General features: G+C 44.9%; 1 protein-coding gene across 1 annotated transcript in view; it reads left to right on the forward strand.

Moving 5' to 3' along the window:
- Positions 1–22,575, forward strand: part of LOC107107684 (schlafen family member 13-like) — a gene marked incomplete at its 5' end in the record, with an annotated part of 34,439 nt that extends 11,864 nt beyond the window's left edge. Inside the window, 6 exon segments of the mRNA XM_015407983.1 lie at positions 820–861; positions 5,851–5,979; positions 8,247–8,725; positions 8,727–8,998; positions 12,929–13,457; positions 22,570–22,575. Coding sequence (XP_015263469.1) covers positions 820–861; positions 5,851–5,979; positions 8,247–8,725; positions 8,727–8,998; positions 12,929–13,457; positions 22,570–22,575 — 1,457 coding nt within the window.

Below are 22,575 nucleotides of genomic sequence, written 5' to 3' on the forward strand. Positions count from 1 at the left end.
TAGAGATGAAATATATTGTGAACAATCAAGCTTGCGTTCAGGGACACTGAACCTGTTAATATGAAATGCTGTTGAGAGAATGGGGGAGGGCAAACAGCTCTTTGAGCTTCCAGAGGCCTCTGGAAGGCTGCAGTTGGGAACAGAATGCTAGCTGCTAGCTAAGAACCTTGAATCTGGTCCAGCGAGGCCATACATATTGATGCTTTCTAGTGTGTGCCTAAAATTAAAAACAACAACATACAAACCTGACTTACCCAAACTTTCCAAGGAGATGCAAGGCCATTGTTCACATTAGTGTTTGTCAGTCATTGTCATGATTTAATTTTATGGATACTTTGGACATATAGAGAGGATGAATGAAAGGAGATGAAACAAGTATACAAGACGAGTGTGGATGGGAGAGTTGGAAGGGGTTGACCTCAGCGAACGTACCTCGATCAGACTGAGAACATTTTCAGCAAAGGCCAGTTTAGGAGTACCCTAATTAAGTTAATAACAATGTACCTACCTATATAGTTTAAGTTTAAAAAATTTGGCTCTCAAAATAAATTTCAATCGTTGTACTGTTGATATTTGGCTCTCTTGACTAATGAGTTTGCCCACCACTGAACCAAAGAGCTTGAAAAGATTTTTGATCATTGAGCAAGTTAGGCGTGATTGATTGAGATGTGATTTTACTTAAAGCAAAGTGATCCCATAGTTTGTTTTGCCACATTTGAAGTGTAGGGCTAGATTGTTCTCTCCAGTTTTTTGCAATTCGAATTCTCGCAGTCGCTAAAAGATTAGAGATTAATTTAATTTAATTTTTGTTTTCTTCAGAATTTGGCCATTGCGATAAGAGGACCGTCTCCGGCAGTTCTGGTAAGTTACACCCCGTGATTATATGAATGTGTTTTAGAATTCGTTGCCCGCCAGTACTTTTTAATCAATGGGCAGTGCCACCAGCAATGTAAATAGTATCCTACTGGCCCTCAGTTTTCCCAACATTTTGGGCTTACTTTAGGGTTTATACGGTGGATTCTAGTTGGGTATTTGTATTTGTATTTTCCTATTTCCTGCTTTGGGGAGGGTGGAATAAAAATAAAATAAAATAAATAAAATAAATAAGGTGCTACTAAACTTTAATTTTGTTCTGACAACAGATCACTACAACGTTTTATCGTTTCCCCCCACCCTTCAAGTCGCACCCAACATGGTGACCTTGTAGGGTATTAACTGCAAGAAATGCACAGAGGTGGTTTGCCACTGCCTGCCTCTGTGTAGCAACCCTGGACTTTCTCGGTGGTCTCTCATCCCAGTACTAACCAGGGATGACTCTGCTTAGCAGCTGAGATCTGGTGAGATCAAGCTAGCCAGACCGTGGCTTTATCACTATAGTTATCTAGAAATTGCCATTTTTAAAAGCCAAAGCAAAGGGAATGGCAGCTGTGGGTACACAGTTTGGTGTAGTGGTTAAGTCTGCGGACTCTAATCTGGGAGAACTGGGTTTGATTCCCCACTCCTCCACTTGCACCTGCTGATGTGACCTTGAGTCAGTCACAAACTCTGGCACAGCTGTCCTTGAAAAAGAGCAGTTTGTGTCAGAGCTCTCTCAGCCCCACCCACCTCACAGGGTGTCTGCTGTGGGGAGGGGAAGGGAAAGGAGTTTGTAAGCCGCTCTGAGACTCCGAGTGAAGGGCGGGGTATAAATCCAATCTCTTCTTCTTCTTCTTCTTCTGAGGCAAGACCACATGAACACATGAGGTTGCCTTATCTGACAATTACTCTGTCAGTGTCAGTACTGAGTATTTGGACAGGCAGCAGTCCAAGCCATTCACATCACCTAACACTTGATCCTTCTTTTTAAAGCGCAGGTGCCAGGGATCGAAGCAGGGACTCACTGCATGAGAAACATGGCATGTTAACACAGTTGACTGTCCTTTAAAAAAGATTGTATCAAACTATGTCTGGGAAAGATCACAACAAAGCAGGGGAAAACTTTGGAGACAAAGTTTTGTTGAGACTCCAACCCCCCCCCCCCCAACAACAAAAAACCTGCTCCAATTTGGATGCCAAACTAGAGCAAAATCTCCATGTGGAAGCAACTCAAGTCTAGTTCAGTGTATGATTTCTCATCAAGGATGTGATTCGGGATTAAGAGGACATCCTCAGATCTTGATAATACTTCTGACTCTGAATTCCTTTGACAACTAGGCCAGCATTTGTCTGAATATTTCTGGGCAGGTGTAAAATATCTTAGTACTGACTTGTGGCAGTATTGTGTCAAAAGACTCCATTATCTTCAAAAACATCCAGTGACTCACTTGTCCAATGTGGAATGTCTGCTCTAGGCATTGGAGGCTTAGATAGAATGGGGTTGTGGCCTTCTCATGCTGGTTCCCAATATATTTCTCAAATCAGTTGCTTTTAGAACTGGAAGGGAAGGGCTATGGTTCAGTGAAAGAGCCTCTCATTTGCATGCAGAGGGTCCCAGTTTCAATCTCTAGCATCTCCAGTTAAAAAGGACCAGTTGATGTGAAAGACCTGAGCCTGAGACCCTGGAGAGCTGCTGCCAGTCTGAGAAGACACTACTGACCTTGATGGACCAAGGGTCTGATTCAGTAGAAGGCAGCTTCATGGGTGTCTTCAGCTGGCGTGCAAGTGATCGCAAAGAGCTGTGAAGTGAAAGTGCTCTATGTGAACTCTACAGCATTGACTTTAATGTTCCTCCCCACCCCAGCCCCGGTAGAATATGACTGCTGCAGAAGAGAAGCTGAGCCGTGACTTCAATTCAGACTATCCTGAAGTTGTCGTAAGAGTGGGGGAAATAACATTTGGTGAAGAACAAAGAAGCATGAAGGACAGGGTTAAAGAAATTGAAGCAATGTTTCGGGAGCAGAATAAGAAGGATAAGTCCAAAAAAGCCAACAAAGATACTGAAAAACTAATAAGCCAATTAAAAAGCAAGCTAGAGGAGAAACTAAAAAAGCAAGTGACTGATCTCAACCAAGCAGCCTGTGCCTTACTCAACTCAGGGGGAGGAGTGATAAGAGCCGAAATTGAGAATAAGGACTATTCCTATAAGCGACACAGGATCGGACTGGACATAGAAGATTCCTTTCGGGAGTGTATTCAGAACAAAGACTTCTCTGAATATTTTGACTTTCAACAGGAAGAGTTTTCCATGTTGATTTTTGTGAAATCATGGAGCAGCGAAAATTTGGCATACCCACGTGTTTGCAGCCTGAACATGGGATTGAATGAGCGCTCCAGTTCGTCGACTGTGAAAATGAAACCCGCAAATGCTGTGCATTTTCTCAAAAGGAAGAAAGATCATGCCAAGAGAGGTTCTGGGTGGCAGGCAGGACCCACACCTGCAAATATTCAAAAACGTTTGTGGGGATCTGGTGTGCAAATACATTAATGATGCTGCCACTCAGTTTTTCGAACGAGAACGACTGGACTTTGGAGAGATCTTGGATTTCACTGAGTCGACCATGGTTGAGTTTAAGGATTTCCCAAGAGATAAGGACAACTATGAGTTTGCTAGAAGCATCCTACCACGCTATGCCTCCGCTTTTGCAAACACAAAAGGGGGATACTTGATTTTTGGTGTGGACAATCACCGTAGAGTTGTTGGATGTAAAAGAAATATATGTCCGTCCCATTTTGTAGAGGTAGTTGGTGAAACCATTGGCACACTGCCCGTCTTCCACTTCTGCGCTTCTGAGGAAAAAGTGGTGTTTTTATGTAAAGTCTTGCAAGTTTATGATAGCAGTGAAAATGGAGAGGAAAAGGAACGTGGTTATGTCTTTGTAGTGAGAATTAAGCCATCTTGCTGCATTGTTTTCGAGAGAACACCAGATTCATGGATCATAGAGGCTGGCGAGGTGAAGAGGTTGACGTGCACTGACTGGACTCTACTGATGACAGAGGAAGACCCAGGTCCTGTTAGAAATGTGACCTTTTTAGAGTTGCATTTGGAATTTATGAGCATGATCAGTGGTGGTGATTGGGGATGAGACTCCAAATCTTGTGTGGGGTAGCTCTCAAAGGAGTTGTGTTTACGAGCTATCAAGAAGGGCCCAGAGGGATACCACAGTCCTTAAACTGTGAGGCAGGGGAATATGGGGGTGATTTATAGTTATTACTTGCACTTAATTCATTCAAAACCAGGGGTCGTTTCATAGAAAAAGAGCTAGCGGAACTCATTAGCATAACTCATTAGCATATGCCACACCCCCTGACATCAGGGGCCCGGCGGTGGACCTGCAAGGCCGGCGGGAGTGTGAGGAAGCCCCGCCAAGGCCCTCCCTGGCCCCAGGCAGGCAGGGGTGGGGAGAGGCGGGGAGGAAGCAACTTACCCTCCCTCTTCTCCTGCCTCTTCCTGGCTGAATGAGGGCCGGAAGCGGGGCGGCCGGAAGCGGGGGCGGGGCTTCGTCGTGTGCCCCGCCCCCTGCCCCTCACCTGGGAAAATTGCGATCCCCCGCGATCCCCCCCGAATTGACCTCTGTTCAAAACACATATATTACTATATATATTATAACGCTTCCAAACAGCCTGCAAGGTGGCTCGGTGCTATTATCTTATTGCAGGAGGAATTGCACTGAGAAAAGTCACTTGCCTAAAGCACTTATGTGATGGCTAAATGGAGCCTCCCTGTTCAGAGGCAGAGTGTCGCAGCATGACAGTTCCAAGGGGGGCTACACGAAGGGAGGGCTGTTGCCTTAATGTCCTGCAAGCTACCCAGTCATGCAGAAGAGGAGGGAGTATCGGGGGAGGAAAGAAGGCAGGAGAGAGAAAGTGACTGAGAGGTAGAGATATCCCTGCTGATCTTGGAGTCCAACTGAGAGTACAGCAGGGATGAAGGAGGTCCAGTTAGCTGCGCAGCAAGCAGGGCTATTTTGGGGCAGGAACGCACAGGAATGGAGTTCCGGCTGGCTTCAGAGTTGGCCACACCCATTATAGCCAAAACCTCTGCATGTGTGGCTACAGAGGGAAGGCCTGAAGAGTGACCCCCTAGGCGACTCTGAGATGGGTGGGCCAAGGGGGCCCTGGAAGGATCAAGGAGGCATTTAAATTCCTCCCCGTTCCTTCCCCAGCCTGTGCAAGGGCTGGCTTGCCCTGACTCCCTGCAGCCGCGGGGCGCCCGGGCAAGCCAAGGGAAGGCAGTTTAAACTGCCTCCCCTTCCCTCCAAGGGCTGGCTTGCCCAGGCAAGCCAAGGGAAGGCATGGGATTTGTGGCCTAATATGCTAATGAGCTGTGCTGTCAGGGGTGTGGCCTAATATGCTAATGAGTTCCTGCTGGGCTTTTTCTACAAAAAAAGCCCTGCCAGCAAGTAAATCTCAAACAGGGAAAGCAGGACAGTGTCTCCTGCATCAGACAGAGGCTCAAACTGTTTGCAAGGTATGAGTGGTCTTGAAAGAGGCAAAAGAACATTTTGGGGAAGGAGTTGTATAAAGCAAGTAGGCGGAGCTCAACGGGGGGGTATTTTTTCCTGGGCTTGGAAACAAAGGGAGGTAGATGTAAGAGCCCTCCATGCAGGTTGTGCCACAGATTGTGCCAGGTGGCTAGTACTAGATTGGTCCTAGAACGGGAGGAGGCTGAGAGCAAATTCAGATTGTAGGTAAAGAAATGGGGCTTGAAAGTGGCTGGTCCCAAACAGAGGTTTCTGGGAGAGGCAGTGGGCATCCTAGTGCCAGTTTGGTTAAGTTCAGCCACAGTAGTAAATGAGGGGATATGTAAATGATGAAGGTCATGGCATTGGTGGCAAAAAGTCCACGGGTGAAATGACTGGAGGTGACTAAATGCAGTCTCATCACTCTTATCTTACTTGAGGGTTTTGCATTTTACTCTTATTTACTCTGTAGATGTGTCACATTTTGCTGAAGGATTCCAGATCGAATTAAGCAGGTCCTGTGAGCCCCCACTCAGCAAATCGGTGTATTCTAACAAAGGCCTCACCTGCGTGAAGACTCTTCAAAGCACTTTATTCCCAGGTAGGCTCCTACTTTGGTCGTGGAATGAGGATCACTGTGGATGTGCAATTGTTATCATAAATATTAATGTAATATTATATTGTAGGGTCATAGAATTAGGAAGGGTCTTGGAAACCACCTAGTCCAACCTTCTGCACTAGGGGGAGCATCCCCACCACCTCCAGCTGCTCATTTCTGCCCTGTGCAGGAACAGGAGGAAATTGGGGGAGGGAGGAAGTACTGCAACATCGCTTCCGGCGGCACAACCAGAAATGATGTCACATGTCGCCACAACACTCTAGCAACCCCCCAAATCTCTATGGTTTTACTAGAGTGTTGCTGCAATGTGTGACATCACCCCTAGTTATGCAATTGGAAGTGACATTGCAACATCACTTCTAGTCACATGTCACCACAATAGGGTTGCCAGTCCCCAGGTGCTGGCGGGAAATCCCTTGGTTCGGGGGGAGGGTTCCCTCTGCTGTGTACCAGCTGGCAGGCAGAGGAAACTCCTCTCCTAAACAGGGACGTTGCACAGACACACTCTGGTATTTGGGCAACCTATGGTTTTGAGGGAGAAAAACCATAGAGTTTTGCCCAAATACCAGAGCATCCCCTGTGCGACATCCCCAAAGCAGTGATGTCACTTCGGGAGGTGATGTCATTGCACTGGGGACATCACGTGACATCCCCACCCACCCATGAACCCCCCCCCCCCAAATCCCCCTGCTGGAGGAATGAGGAGACCTGGCAACCCTATACCACAATTGCCTCTGTTATGCAATTGAAAATGATGTTGCAGCATCGCACAACACCACACGGCATCTAATCCTGTCTCTAAAAGTTCCCAGGGGTGGCCATCCTACTGTACATGGTCCTGCAAACTCAAAGGTATCCCAACAGGTGTCTGTCTAATTTCTGCTTGAAGACTTTCAGTAAGGGAAAGACAATCCACCTGTATTTGGTCCCATTGTCAAACTGTTCAAAGTTTCTCCTAATCTTCAACCAGTTGTACGGCTGTGGTTAGGAAAGCACTCCAGACGGTTATCATCACAGCCTAGAAGATCATTCGCTGCCCTGTCCCATTCCTGGAGGAATTGTATAGTTCTCGATGTTTGAAAAAAGCAAAGAACATTCTGTAGGATTTGTCAGATCCTGAACATTCCCTGTTTGAACTGCTGCCTTCGGGCAGAAGATATAGGACAATTAAAACAAGGACAAACAGATTAAAAAATAGTTTTTATTCGAGAGCTATTACTGCCTTAAATGCTGTATGAAATTGGAATTTGGGTGACATTAGTGGTTTTAAGTTGCTATGTGAACCTTAAGGGAGTTATGAGATAGTTGTGAATGATTGTGTGAGTGTATATGAATACTGTTGTAGATCACCGAAATGATTGCATCTTAATTTCGTTGTACTATGTACAATGACAATTAAGTATACTATTATTATTATTATTATTATTATTTCTACCCTCTTGTAAGCAAGTTAGTAATGAGGGGGTACTCTTAAGCATAGCCATCCAGACCTACTATTACAGATGAACAACCTTTTAGACCAGGGATCCCCAACGAGGTGCCCTTGAGCACCATGGCATTGGCTGACACTATTCCTGGTGCCCACCACTGTTTTCAGAAAATGGGAGGGGACAGGAGGGGCTTTTGCCCAGTAGGGCTTCTGATTGACCACTGGATACCTGATTAACTGTGCATATCAAAAGGCATCCTTTTAAAGAGAGCTTCTGGCTGAATTGTGGAACAGTAACTATGTTGTTATGCCTAACCTCATTCCCTGAGATTCTGTGGTTGGCTCTGTTTCCTGTGGCAGCCATTTTGTGTCAGCCATCTTGTTTCAGCCAACTTGTGTCAGCATTCCCAAGGCACGCACAGGCTCAAAAAGGTTGAGGACCCCTAGTTTATACTAACCATCTCTGGTGTTTAAGACTCAGGGAGATATAAAGTGTCACATCTGCCTCATGGTCTCACCGAAATGGCTTTGGCGGCATCAGTGCCCTGCTGGCAGTGCCGTACCAGCAACACGGTGCCTCTGGCAGCTGCTACTCTGAATTAGCCTATCTGATGACAGTCCTCCCCTACACCGGAGTCAGAGAGCAACAGCTTTCCTCATTCACAGCTTCCAGAGGTGGAGCCTCCTAATGGTCACTGTTACTGGCAGGGGTGTGCGTCTATCCCCGGGTGTGGGTGGGGCCGATGGGTGGATCCACTCACCCTTCTCACAAAGCCTGCTTGCTTTGCTATTTTGAAACAAACTGTACTCAACTTTCTAGTACACCCAGATGGAATAGTCTGTAAACCAGAGGAACTTTGTGAAGAGGTTTTCTTGGAATATCCCAGCCTGAAAGACATCATGATGAAGAAAATGGAGGAAGTATCACCTTCCCTGGGGATCCTGATCTTTTCAAGAAGCTGGGCTGTTGATGTTGGGCTGCAGAAGCATCCGTATGTTTCCTATGATATCCTCTTAGTCGCCGCAGATACCTTCCCAACTCTATACACGGTTACTGTGGATAAGGATTATTCTGTTTCTTCAACAGTCCCTGCGTTGGAATATTCAAGGAATGTTGCCTGTACATTAAAGCAGAAACTGGTGAATGAAGGGGGATACACTCAGAAAGTGTGTGTGTTTCCACATGTCATTGAGCTTAGATCCAATGGAGAGATAAAGACAGATTTGAGTTGGCCGGTCACATACCCTCTTGGCTACCTGGTCTCCAGGGATGGTTTAGAAGGACTGCTGCAAGCCCTTTGTGATTGCCTTGCTAAGGTTTAGGTCTTTCTTAAGTGACCAGATTGGCTGTGAATTTTTTAACCTTCTCACCTTTAAACAATATGAGATCCTAACTAAGAATCTCCATAAGAGCAAGAAACTGTTCATCTACGGCCTTCCAGGATCAGGGAAAACTGTCGTGGCCTTGCAGATCATACAGAAGATAATGAACATTTTCCAGTGCAGCTCTGGTGAGATCCTTTACATTTGTGAAAACAGACCTCTGTGTAAGACCGTGAGATAAGCATTTTTGCCATGTGTTGCCTGAAAGCATCTGTATCTCTCTTCTGGTGTCAGTTGGTCCCCATATGGACAAAAAAGGATGAGTTATAGGGTGTGCGTGCAAAAAAAGAGAGACTGTCCTGATGGTAGAGCTTACCTGTCATTGAAGAAAATATAGGTCAAGGGAGGGGTAAAACTGATCCCTTGTATCAAAAAGAATATACTTAAGCTGGATCCCTTTCTCAGGATTCTACCATTGTACACCCTAAAAATTCTGGTGGGTAGCCATGTTGGTCTGAAGCAGTAGAACAAAGTCTGAGTCCAGTGGCACCTTTAAGACCAACCAAGTTTAATTCTGGGTATAAGCTTTCGTGCATGCACATTAAAGCTTATACCCAGAATTAAACTTCGCTGGTCTTAAAGGTGCCACTGGACTCAAGCTTTGTCCTAAAAACTCTGTTTGTCACAAAGTGACAGCTTATTTGTCCTATTGGTCTGAAATCCTACGTCTGTTTCTATCTGTGCTTTAAGCAGTATAGTTTGAGTCAGGTTTCAGACATTTCAGATTTCAAACATTTGCAACTGATTTTGTGTGTGTGTGCAGCAAAAATATACTTTCCGTTAAACCAGTTTAGATTTTTGCGAAGACCCGCTTGCTACTTTTTTAATGTTTTGTCGAAGGTACAAGAAAGTCCAAGCAAGTGTTGCCTGCTTGATGGCCATTTTAACGTTCTCAGTTGGAGCCTGAACCCAAAACTTAAATGGCAACTGCAAGACAGAGCAGCTGGGGAAATGAAAGGGAGGGGGACGCCATCTGCAGGGCAGGAAGTAGCTACTCTCAGCCAGCCAGCCTGGTGTGCTTTTACTGACATCTTTGGTGCCCCATCACAGTCCTAGTGTGTGGTCATCCAGCCACACCCACCTTTTGCTTCTTATTCTGTTTACCTTGTTTGTTGTCAAAACCCAGAGCTTTTTTTGTAGCAGGAAGTTCTTTGCATGTTAGGCCACACACCCCTAATGTAGCCAATCCTAATGAGTTTCTGCTTTTGGGTGTGGCCTATTATGCTAACGAGTCCCTGCTGGGCATGGCCAACTCAGGAGCCAGCTGGAACACCGTTCCTGTGCGTTCCTGCCCAAAAATAGCTCTGAGCTAAGGTAAAATGTCAGGTGTACTGTATGGCTCACTTCTCGTGACGTGCCCCTACCACAAGGGCATTGTTTTCATTACTTGGTTGTTGTGATTTCTGCTGATGAAACCATGGGTTTTTATAACAGAAAGATAGACTATTAATCCCAGTCTTGTAGACCAACAATATTCTCCTTCTTACTTTCCAAACTTTGATTGCAGCAGAGTTTTAATGAGGGCATGGGAGCAAAGATGAGCTTGCACACAAATAACTAAAGGTCTCCAATGCACATAGTTCCTGTCCCCTCTAGCTATCCAGTCACCAGACCCTGGGAGACATTTTCTTTTCTTTCCCTCTTTCCCCCAATCCATGATGCTAATTTCCCTTCAACAGTAACTTTTGGTGCAAATGGATTGTATTCTTTGTTTCCCAGGTTATGCATTGTTTATTGTGAGGAATTATTGCCACTATACATGTTAGATCGCCGCTAACAAGGAGTCAGAGAGTGAATTCAGCAAAGTGATCAGCTTTATTGAAGTAACGAACAAGCACTTAAAAGCATTCATAACCAGAACAGATTAACATTGGGAGCTAGGCTCCTTTTAAACGTTCCCGGGCTAATATAGCCACGCCTATTTACATTTAACAACCAATGAGAGTCTTTCCCTCGCAGGGAACTGGCACAGTTCTGATTGGTCGCTGTTGCAGAGCGACCAATAGTCAGACAGTTCTGAGGAGCCTTTGTTCAGCTCGAAGCTTAACATGGGGAGTTAATGAAGCAATTCATGTAACTGTTTGCAATACACTACAATACAGTTTAAGAGACTGGTCCAAGAAAGTCTTTTCTCCTGGCAGTCTGTAACTTTTGGTCAAAAGGTGATCCAATGACTCTGCATTTTTATTAAACTGACTGGGCACATACATGCACAGAATCAAAACTACATAATACCAGGACAAACCTAATAATATTGTTTAGATGCTCCTCACTTTTCCAAGCAGTGAGATGTCCCGGGGGCAGCACTTACATGGGCTATTTCCCTTAGGAGGAGAGAGCAGTGGGGATTGATAGTGTTTTGTAATATTTGCTTTATTTCCAAATAGGCAAGTACTATACACAGATGGACACACATGAAGCTGCCTTGTACTGAATCAGACCTTTGGTCCAACAAGGTCACTATCGTGTACTCAGACTGGCAGTGCCTCTCCAGGGTCTCAGAGCAGAGGTCTTTCACATCACCTACTACCTGGTCCTTTTAACTGTAGATGATGCCAAGCAGAGTCGCTTCAATTAATGCCCCCTCCCTAACTGTAGAGAACAAATAGAGGTAAGAGGCAGTTCTGTAGGGCAACAAGTCCACTATACCACATCCGATCTACAGAGAGAGTGTGACGACCTCTTATTTGGGGAGGTCTAGTTTTACTTTAAAATGTTCTTTCAGTTTTACTCTGTAGGGTATTCTGGCTGCCACCAGGGAAATTTAGGCTTTCCCAACCTTTTTCTATAATATTTTTCACAGGGTAGGTATACCGAGGGTCTGAGCGTTCATGAAGGTCTATGTGGTCTGAGGAAGGATTCTTTACTTAGCTGGTAAACTCGAAGTAAATGGGATTTATTTAACGAAAGTATAAACACGAGGGTGAACAATGTAAACAGTACTGGGAATGATTTGAACAATGGCTTAGTGTCTCTCACAAGCTTCTCTCTACTGACAGGGTTTTTTCATAGGCAACGTTGTAACACTTTTCACTGTACTTTTTCCTAGACTCTCAGCTTTCAATTGTAACTCTTATAACACAGAACTAAATGTCACTCTTTTCATACACAGGGATGAGTCTTCTTCAACTCAGAGACAGAACTTAACTTCTCTCACAGAGATGAGCACTCAAACTCATATCAACTGCTTTTTACACAGCACTCTCTGCTGACTGACTAACTGACTTCATCAACTGTCATAACTCTAACAGTCACTCCTGATAGACATTCAAATCATCCACACAGCATCCATTCCAAAAACCCTCCCCCTCTCTGTCACTCACCAATCACACACCTTGCCTATTTCAATCACACTAGACGTTCACACAGCAAGGTAAACCAAACTTTTAAACACACACACACAAATAAACATGAAATCGTTACAGAGAGAAATCCTGATTCCTCAGGGTCTGTCAGCCACCCCCCAGCAGTGTCTGTCTGTCTCTTCCAAGCTCAATCTGTTGTTTCCCAACATACAGATATGCATCTGCTCTATTGCTTCAGTGGCAGGTGGTGTGGTGGTCCTCTCCTCCAAACTCGGATGGGGGATTCAACAAAGCCATCAGTAACCATCTCATAGTAATAAGTGATGAAATACCCACCATTAGGTAAAGGTAAAGGTTCCCTTGCTCGAAAGCCAGTCGAATCTGACTCTAGGGTTGTGGTGCTCATCTCCGTTTCAAAGCCGAAGAGCCAGCGCTGTCCGAAGACGTTTCCGTGGTCATGTGGCCGGCATGACTAAGCACCAAGGCGCACGGAACGCTGTTACCTTCCCACCGAAGTTGTACCTATTTATCTACTTGCAATTTCTTGCTTTCGAACTGCTAGGTTGGCAGGAGCTGGAACTAGAGACGGGAGCTCACTCTGTCATGCGGCATCCGGGTCTCGAACTGCTGAACTACCAACCTTCCACAGCCTGCAGTTCAGCGTCTTAACCACTTGAGCCACCGCAGCTTCTACCCACCATTACTCAGAAGCATTTCCATTAATTTGGCTTAGCCTCTGGCTCCCCTGAGGCACGCCACATTAGGCCAAACCTACCTGTTCACAATAACCAGTCTTTTTCTTTTGCAGAATGAGAGTGGGAATCGTGTGCCAGGCTGTGACACGGACGGACTTTTTAAACGGGGACTACTCTCAGCCAGTGAAGCACGTTGTAATTGACGAGGCCCAGAGTTTCCAGTCAAAAGATGGAGATTGGTATGGCAAAGCTGTGAAGCTTACAGCAGTGGATCCTCATAAGCCTGGTGTTTTATGGATCTTCTTGGATTATCTACAGACAAGCCACACTGAAGCTTCTGGCCTCCCAGACCCATCTAAGCAGGAACCTCAGGAGTGGCTAACCACGGGGGTTCGGAATGCCACCCAAGTATACGACGTGATGATGCACGTAACAGAAATGATTGCAAATGACAGACCTGAACATATTAAAAAATTGGTTGACAAAGTTTGTCATGATAACAGCCAAATGTTTTCGAGTGCTGTTCATGTATGTGCTGCTGTGATAGAACTTGTGCAGGAAAATTTAAGTTCCCCCAAACAACCTGATATTCTTTACGACCAGTTAAAATGCCTGCAAGCAGATATTCAGCCTGGTATCACCATGAAAGTCTGGGATCCTACTGATTTGTACAATTCTATGTTAGAATTTAGGAGGACAATGTTATGTTTCCCGCATAGAGCTGAGATTCTTTATGAGCAGTTTAAAAAACTGGTAGATGACCCTCAGGATGATCATGCTGTAGGCGCTTTGGATGTTGCCCAAATATGCATTGCTATGATTGAATTTATGCAAGAAATTTTATGTTTTCCCAGAAGGTTTCAGCTTTTCTTGGAAGAGTTTAAGAGATTATTCAATGAGGATGACCCTTCAGTGGTTAATCCATTTATACAAGTCAAGGAAGGATCACAACATTCACTCCCAAGACTTGATATTCCTTATGAACAATTAAATAGACTTGTTGATGAAGCTCAGTGCGGTCACTCTCTACAAGGTGTTTTTGACATGCGTGCATTTAAAGACAAAGATGAAATAGTGACTGTCACAGTTCATAAATGTCTTGAGTATTTTGAAAAGGGTTATTCTGTAAAAAAACATTGCTATTCTGTGCAGTTCTGTAGAAGAAAGGGATCGCTATAAAGGCTTCCTAGAATGTGAAATGTCAAATCATATGACCAAGTTAAGGCTGAATGTGTGTTTCACAACAGCAGATGTGACAGAGGGAAATGGAATTGTTGTAGACAGCATTCACCATTTTTCAGGTCTTGAGAGAAGCATTGTGTTTGCCATTTTTCCAGATGCCGAAAGCACATTTCTTATTCCCCACCTGTTAGTCTGCATGGTGTCTAGAGCCAATTTACATTGCCATGTTTTGTTAGATCAGTCAAAAGGTTTCTGCTATATTGCTTCTACAATTGAAAATCAAGGCATCCTTTTGAAAGAGAGCAGTGTCTCATGAAAGCTCATACCCGGCCACAAATTTTGTTAGTCTTTAAGGTGTTACTGGACTCTTACTCTTTTCTCCTGGCAGAAGCAGCAGCATTTGATCCAGGCAGAATCAGACAGGGGAGGCAGAAGAACCAAGTTTGAGTCCAATGGCACCTTTAAGACCAACAAAGTTTTATTCAAGGTGTATAGAAATTTTGCTTTCTGCTTCTATATTCACATGCCTTCTCCTGTGATGTCTTTTGATAACATGCTGTGTCTTGTTTCCGGTTGCAAGCCAAATGGTGAGACCAAATGGCCTCAATAGCCATGCCATATAACCACACATTCTTTCACACCTCTGAGTGGAAGAGCCAGACCTGATGGCTCCTGGCTCTGGCCCACATGCAACAAGTCACATAGGCAATGGAGAAAGCTGGAGTTTGGGTCATGTGACTGCAGGCATGGTCTCCAAACTTCTAGCCTATCCCCACACGCAGCTATGACAACCAACAGTTGGGCACATCCCCCTGTCCGCTCGTGATTGGCTGATGGCCACAGTTAATCATGATTAGATTGAGGTATAATTTATTGATCCCTATGGGAGTGAGCTCTCTGCTCTTGCTCCCTTCTCTTGCCATTGTCTGCTTTATTGCACCTGAAATGCTATCTCTTCACTCACAAAGGGCTGCTTTGTGACTCGGACCACATGGTTGTGCAAAGATGGGACTTCCCTTCAAAATCCCTTGGACTATCCTGGACTGTTGGATGTTCCTGAACTTGATAACTATGTATCTTTAATGTGTAGTTAAGGCAAAGAGCCATAGGTTTTTCTTGTTTTCAGTAATCTCTTATATAGTCTGTTTTGCTATGCTCTGTACTGAATAAAAATTATTCTTATTTCTAAATTGTCTCTGATTTTTAACTTGAATTCCAAGGCTAGATCTTGTGCCTTATGCTCACCACATAAGCTACCTTTGTAAGAGTAAGTGTGTGCATCTCTGGATTGAGTTGCTAATGTGTTAAATTCCAGATGCCAACTGAGAGTTTGAATCTCTAATCTCAGGTTGGGGGGACTACTGTAGAGATTCTGGTGGCAAACTGTTCTGAAAACTAGAGAGGGTATAGCCTACCTCTTGGATTGTTGTTTAATGTATTGAAAAGTACAGGATTCCCCTCATCCCTGAACTGGCCTGAGTGGGCTAATCCTGTACACAAGGTATAAGCTTTTGTGTCCAGGCACACTTCTTCAGAGACAGTGAAGCAAGACATTCTCAACCATTCCATGTAGGTAGCAGAGTTAATTGCCAGGAAGGGCTAGTAAGAGTCAAGATTTATTTATTTATTTATTTGTTTAAATTTTGTACCCTGCCCTCCCCGCAGAGCTGGCTCAGGGCGGTTTACACAATTCAATGCATAAATAACAGTTCAAATCTACATAAAATCATCTAAAACACTCAATTCAGCAGTTCGATTACATAAGTTACATAAAGTGCTGGCGATGTTTACTTAATTACATTAGCGATGGCGTTCTATATGGGTGCATATAAATCTAACAAGTGATCTGCTCTATGAGCTACCTAATATGAGTGGTGTCACTGGCTATAGATGTCAAAGCCAAGGGCCAGGGCTCTATTATTAGACTTATTGATGGTAATGGTGGCAGTGGCTGTTTAGATGTCTAAATAACTGGGCAATTATAGCTGAGATTGGATTAAAGCGGTTGGTAAGATCTGTGAATAGCAATAAATTAGCTTACAAACACAAGAGTTAACAAACAGATTTGCGAACTGAGTTTGAGCAACAGATACAGCTAAGATTGGAATAATGCATTTGGTAAGACCTGTGCATATCAGCAAGTTGGCATACAGATAGTAAAGGCGTTAACAACAGGTGTGAGAACTAAGCTTTAGTCCAGTGGCACCTTTAAGACCAACAAAGTTTAATTTTGAATATAAGCAAGAACAGAGTGACTTTATGTAGTGAGATAAGAAACTGATATTACACATTTTAGGATTACATATAGGGCTTCTGATCACGGAGGTTCCATTTTGTCATCCTGGCTGACCATTGTTGATAAACCTCTCTGCCTCTATGGATTTGACCACCTTTTTTTACTGCCCAAGATCATGGGCATTACTACATGGGCATTATTAGACTGTTTGGAATAAAGAATGGAGATCAGCTGTCATTCTGAGAGTACTCCAGGTCCTACCCAGAGGTTGGCAACCCTAGGCAGCAACAGTGGCACCAACCTGCTGGTGAACCAACACGGGCAATAGGTAGGGTTGCCAGCAGGGGTCATTTCGTAGAAAAAGAGCTAGGGGAACTCATTAGCATAACTCATTAACATATGCCACACCCCCTGACATCAGGGGCCCGGCGGTGGACCTGCAAGGCCGGCGGGAGTGCGAGGAAGCCCCGCCAAGGCCCTTCCTGGCCCCAGGCAGGCAGGGGTGGGGAGAGGCGGGGAGGAAGCAACTTACCCTCCCTCTTCTCCTGCCTCCTCCTGGCTGAATGAGGGCTGGAAGCAGGGCAGCTGGAAGCAGGGGGCGGGGCTTCATCATGTGCCCCGCCCCCTCGCACCTCACCCGGGGGAACTGCGATCCCCCGCGTTCCCCCCCCGAAATGACCTCTGGTTGCCAGACTGCAAGTGGGAGATTAACTGATTTGCAAACTACAGAGATCAGTTCCCCCGGAGAAAATGGCTGCTTTGGAGAACAAACTATGTAGTGTTATACCATGGCGAGATCCCTCCTCTCCTCAAATCCTGCCCTCCCCAGGCTCCACCCCCAAACCAACAGGAATTTCCCTACCTGGGGCTGGCAAGGCTAAAGTGGCACAAGAGCCTAAGAGGGGAACCATCTTAAAAGAGCTACTGCCTGGAATTCCAGTGCAGGAGAAAAGGGATTGCCGGTGGCAGAGTATGGGAGCATCCAATGATGTTGCAAGGATTCTGTGGTCTGCCTGACTTCTGTCGATATCCACTGCAGCTGAGGCAGGTCTCTGCTCATTCTGCAGAGCCCCTGGGGATTTACCCTTGCGGACCCGATGGGAGAACCCCCTAAACCCCAGGGATTGAAAGAAAATAGCCAGCACTTTGAAACAGGCACAGAGGCATTGATATGCTTAGGCTTTTAAAAGCAGTGTTTGGTTATTCCATTTTTTGTATGTAATTCTGCAGATTTTTTAAAATGGGTGTAAAGTGCTGGGTTCATCGCATGGAGAACTCGGACTACGACATGCGTTCAGGCGTGTTTATTGTACTTCACACAAGAACTGAAAAACGGACCTGCAAGGCCAAGTATATACACTCACACCGGGCACACCCACAGTCCCATTGGAGGGTTTGAATTTCCCGCCAACGTTCCTATAGGTGGACACTAGGTGGACTAGGATCCTAGGTCCCCTTTGTTTGGGGACTAAGCTCCTTACTTTAACCACGGACCCCTGGTAGCGGTCCGAGTACATAACAATGGGCAACAGATTTTTAAGATTCTTATTTGCTAACCTTGCTCTAGTTATATTTTTGGCTGTTATTATCTCTGGTGACCTTGTTTTTATTGCGTGGTCTTCTATCTTGTGATCCACTCTCTATATTGTATACCTTGCCTTAAATAGTTTGTTGCTCACATGGTTCCCCAGTTCTGTAATTCCTAGCCCTGTGGCATTGGTTGTTGGATGTCTTATACAGTTTTATTGCATGCTTTTATATGCTGCAATCTGCCTTGAGTCTCAGGGAGAAAGGCAGACTGACTGTAAATAAATAAATAAATAACGATCTGTTGAGAGCACTTTCCTGCACACTTTATTTATTGATTTGGCCTATGTGGCTTATTTTCTTGCTGTTGCTGGATTGTGTAGTGTTATGGCTTCCATAGCACTCTGTTGTTTTATTGTTTTTGTAATCTGGATTTCTTGATGTCTGTAAACTGCCTGGAGAACCTTTTTTAAAAAAAAAATGAAAAATTGAGGAACATGCGAGGTTACCAACCTCCAGGTGGCTCCTGGAGATATCTCACTATAACTTTTCATCTCCAGGCAACCAAGACCAAGAAAATAGCTGCTTTGGAGGGTGGACCCTATGACATCGTACCATGCTGAGGTCCCTGTCCGCTCCAACCTCCACCCGCAAAATCTCCACGTACTTCCCAAGTAGAGTTGGCAACCCTAGACTATGATAGACTGAAGAGAGGACTCCAGATGGGTAGCTGTGTTAGTTTGCAGCAGAAAAGAAAAACAGGATTCCAAGTGAAAGTGCTGGAACAAGCGCTTAAAGCATCATTCTTGTTTCCTTGTGCTTAAAAAACAACTGCGTCTCCCCTCAATCTTGTTCTCTCAAGGAGATTGTAACTGCCGAACGCCTCCCTCGCGCAACACGAAACAATAGCGGTCCGGCTCGCATCAAGCCGCTCATTGGCTCAAAATGGGAAGACGAAGTGCATGTCCGTGTTTCACTGAGATCGCTCAAGATGGGTCGCAGTGTCAGTCTGTCTGTAGCAGTAGAGAAGAGCAGAGCGAGAGTCCAGGAGCACTTTCCAATGTTCCCTCTAAGCTATGGAGACTTGTGAGCAAAAATTCTACTTTGTGAGCTACTGGCATTAAAGTAGTGAGCACGCCACTTGGCTACTGCATAAATCAGTTTGCTCTGGAGCCCTCCTTCCTGAGCTGAGACAAAAAAGTGTGAGCTCACACTAACTCAGCTTAGAGGGAACACTGCTGGTATCTATGTGACACACGAAAGCTCATCCCCAGCCATAAAATTTGGTAGTCTTTGCCATTTTCCATTGGCTGTGTATCTGGCTGAGTCTGTCCAATAAGGCACAAAGAGCGGGAATATGTAATTCCAGCGACAGAAACAACAGGTGGGGAAGGGGCAATATTGACAGCGGCCGCGGAAACCTCAATCTGCTTTTGTGACCAACCAAGGCTAAAGGAAGGCGGAGCTGGAGACAGGCGCTTGTGGTCAGCTTCCAAACACCCAATCAAAGCACCCATCAGCTAGGTCAGATGACTCATTTAAACCTAATGATTGCGTCGCTGGCTCCTCTGCCTGTGCGTGCCTTCATTTGGGAACCGAAGTTGTTCTCAACTTCCGTGAATCGAATCTCTTTACGGCTCTGTTCCGTAAAGCTTGGAGACCAATCAGCACTAGGGTTCAGAAGGGGGCGCGGACTTCTCAGGCGCGAAAATGTAGCCACGCCCCACGGTATACGCAGCGCGAAATTTAAAATAGCACTTTCCTCGTCCGTCCAGCTGGAGGGAAAGGAAAGTGGTTGCATTGATAAGTGGTTGAGCTATTTTGTGGCGAATCTGTTATGATTGCAAGAGAGCAGAGTTTGGGCTAAAGCAAGTCGAGCAAGCTCTTTTTTGGAAAGAAGTCTTCTGAAGAGGGTGAGTCCCATTCCAGATATCTAAACGTGTCCAGAAACGGTGGGGATTTGCTAAGGAGGGGGGGGGGTGGCTGTCGAATGGAAAATCAGCCTCACAAACTCACAAATTTTAAAAAAATCCAAAACAACCTCTGCTTGCTAAACAGTAAGTGGTAGCCTCTTAAAATGGCGTTCCTTGGCAGTGTGCCCGGGTAGATCTCCTAAGGTATACTTTACAGCCAACAGCAGTAGTGGGGTTGATCTGAATTCTAATTAGCCTAGATATTCTTTCTATGCAATTGGCTTTATCTTTATTTGGAGGGGGAGGATTTGATTGGGGGATGGAGGAGGATTGTATGAAGGGGTGTAGCTGTTGTATACCTATCTAGGCTACAGTCAAGACAATGGTCTCCTTTTACTGCACAAATGTTTCATTTATGTTTTTGTGAATTGTCATTGAGTTTAGTTTGTGCACATCTGTGTTTTGCATAGAAATGCCACAGGGTATCTTTGCAGTTTCTTGCCTTTGGACCCCATGGTTCACAACATTTCCCCTTTGTGACTGTGGCTGTATTAGGATAAAAAGGCACGATGGTAAAGCACAGTCATTTAAAGAGATACAAAATGAAAAGAGACAAAGAGAAAAGTGTAGATGCATAACGCATCATTTGTTAAACACATTTTAAGGACATTGCATAATAAAAAAATATAAAGCATGAAAAAGTATCATAACAAATCAAAATATGGTAAGATAATAAATAAACAGTAAAGGTAAAGGTTACCTTGCTCGAAAGCCAGTCGAGTCCGACTCTAGGGTTGCGGTGCTCATCTCCGTTTCAAAGCCAAAGAGCCAGAACTGTCCGAAGACATTTCCGTGGTCATGTGGCCGGCATGACTAAACACCAAGGTGCACGGAACGCTGTTACCTTCCCACCGAAGGTATCTACTTGCAATTTCTTGCTTTCGAACTGCTAGGTTGGCAGGAGCTGGAACTAGAGACGGGAGCTCACTCCATCATGCGGCAACTCGGGTCTCGATACTCAATACTTCAACATAAAATATTTCTGTATATACTGCTTTATTTTATTGGGCCTCTATCCCACCCTCCCCACATCGTAGGCTCAGGGTGGGTTCCAACATACAGTGTCTGCAATTGATGCAGATTCACATTTAAAACAAATAAAAACAGTTCATTGAAATCAATAAAACCACAGCAGACTAGAACAACAGTGCCTCAACAGATAATATAGTGGTCCCAATCCAACTTCTCAGATTTGTGGTCACTGGAGGGGAGGCCACATCAAATGGGTGCCCGCTGCCTCAAGTAAAAGCCTGGCAGAAGAGCTCTGTCTTGCATGCCCTGTAGAACTCAGGGCCCTGATCTCTTAAGGTAACTCATTCCACCAGGCGGGCAAGTCGGACATCCCTAGGGCCAGGGAAAACCAGGAGATGCTAGTTCGTAGAACGCAATGTTCTATGGGGCTCATATAGGGAGAGGTGGTCTTAAAATATGCAGGCCCCTGTCTTTAAAGGTAAGCACCAACACCTTGAAACAGATCTGGTATTCGATGGGCAGCCAGTATAGGTCATGCAGCGCCAGGTGGATGTGTGGCTTGCACAGGCAACGACATCAACACCCACACTACTGCGTTCTGCACGAACTGCAACTTTTGGAGCAGAGTCAAAGGAAGCCCCACACAGAGAGAATTACAATAATCTCATCTGGAAGTGACTGTTGCATGGGTCGCCATAGCCAAATTGTGGGGGGTGAGGTATGAGGCCAACTGCCGCATCTGCCTCAGATGAAAAAAGGCAGAATTGGCTGTATACAGCCTGGCTGTATACAGTGGATTGTTTGGTATGTTTAGGATGGTAGCTGGAGGCATGGAGACACGTTTATCAGTCAATAGGTTTTAAGTATAAGGTGGTGTCTATGCATCCATTGTGTATTTTTACAGTAGTGTCCAGGAAATGTATTTCCTGCATAGATTGGGTCATTGTCAGGTTGATGGTGGGGTGATAGAGCTCATGACCCCAATACTAAGTTTCTAGAGTGCGTCTACTCTGATTTGGTTGGTCCAATAAAGGAATCTGCTGGTGACAACAAGTATTTTGTCAGTTTTCTGGAAGGAAAATCCAGATATGTCTATACCTACCTGCTTAGGAGCAAAGATGAGGTGCTTGACAAGTTTAAATGCTATGTTGCTGCTGTTAAAAAACAAATTTGGCAAAGCGCCAGACGTGCTGTTCACAGATAATGGCACAGAATACTGCAGCAGTTTGTTCCAAAGATTCATGGAACAAGAAGGAATTGAACATAAGACTACAATTCCTTATTCTCCTCAACAAAATGGAATGGCAGAACGTGAATGCCTGGTGGCATTTGTGCTTCTTTACCATTTGTCCAGACAATAAAGATGTCATCAATATATCGCAGCAGGTATAAGAGAGGTGCGAGTGAGTAAGAGTTTAGGAAGTGTTGCTTCAAGTCGGCCATGAAGGTGTTAGTACACTGTGGCAACAATCTCCCCACCCTCTACCTATATGTAGTGGCTAGTGACTTCTCTTTCAATGTATCTGAAGAAGTGTGTGTGCACACGGAAGTTTATACCCAGAATAAAACTTGTTGGTCTTAAAGGTTCCACTGGACTCAAACTTTGTCCTGCTGCTTCAGGCTAACACGGCTAACCACACAAATTTAAGTATTACACTGGTGTACTGTGAGCCGCCCTGAGCCCACGTGTGGGGAGGGCAGGATGTAAATGTAATTAAAAAATAAATAAAAATTAAAAATTAAAAGGAATACTCGATTTGAGATAGACATCAGGAGCACCACAGTAATCTAGTTAAACAGCAAGCCATTTTTGATGTTTTGACGTTAATAACGTCTCATGTGCTCAATTCTTCATTTCTGTCCTTCCTAGGAATAG

This window comes from Gekko japonicus, unplaced genomic scaffold (assembly GCF_001447785.1).
Source record: "Gekko japonicus isolate JY-2015 unplaced genomic scaffold, Gekko_japonicus_V1.1 scaffold1, whole genome shotgun sequence".
NCBI classification, from domain to species: Eukaryota; Metazoa; Chordata; class Lepidosauria; order Squamata; family Gekkonidae; genus Gekko; species Gekko japonicus.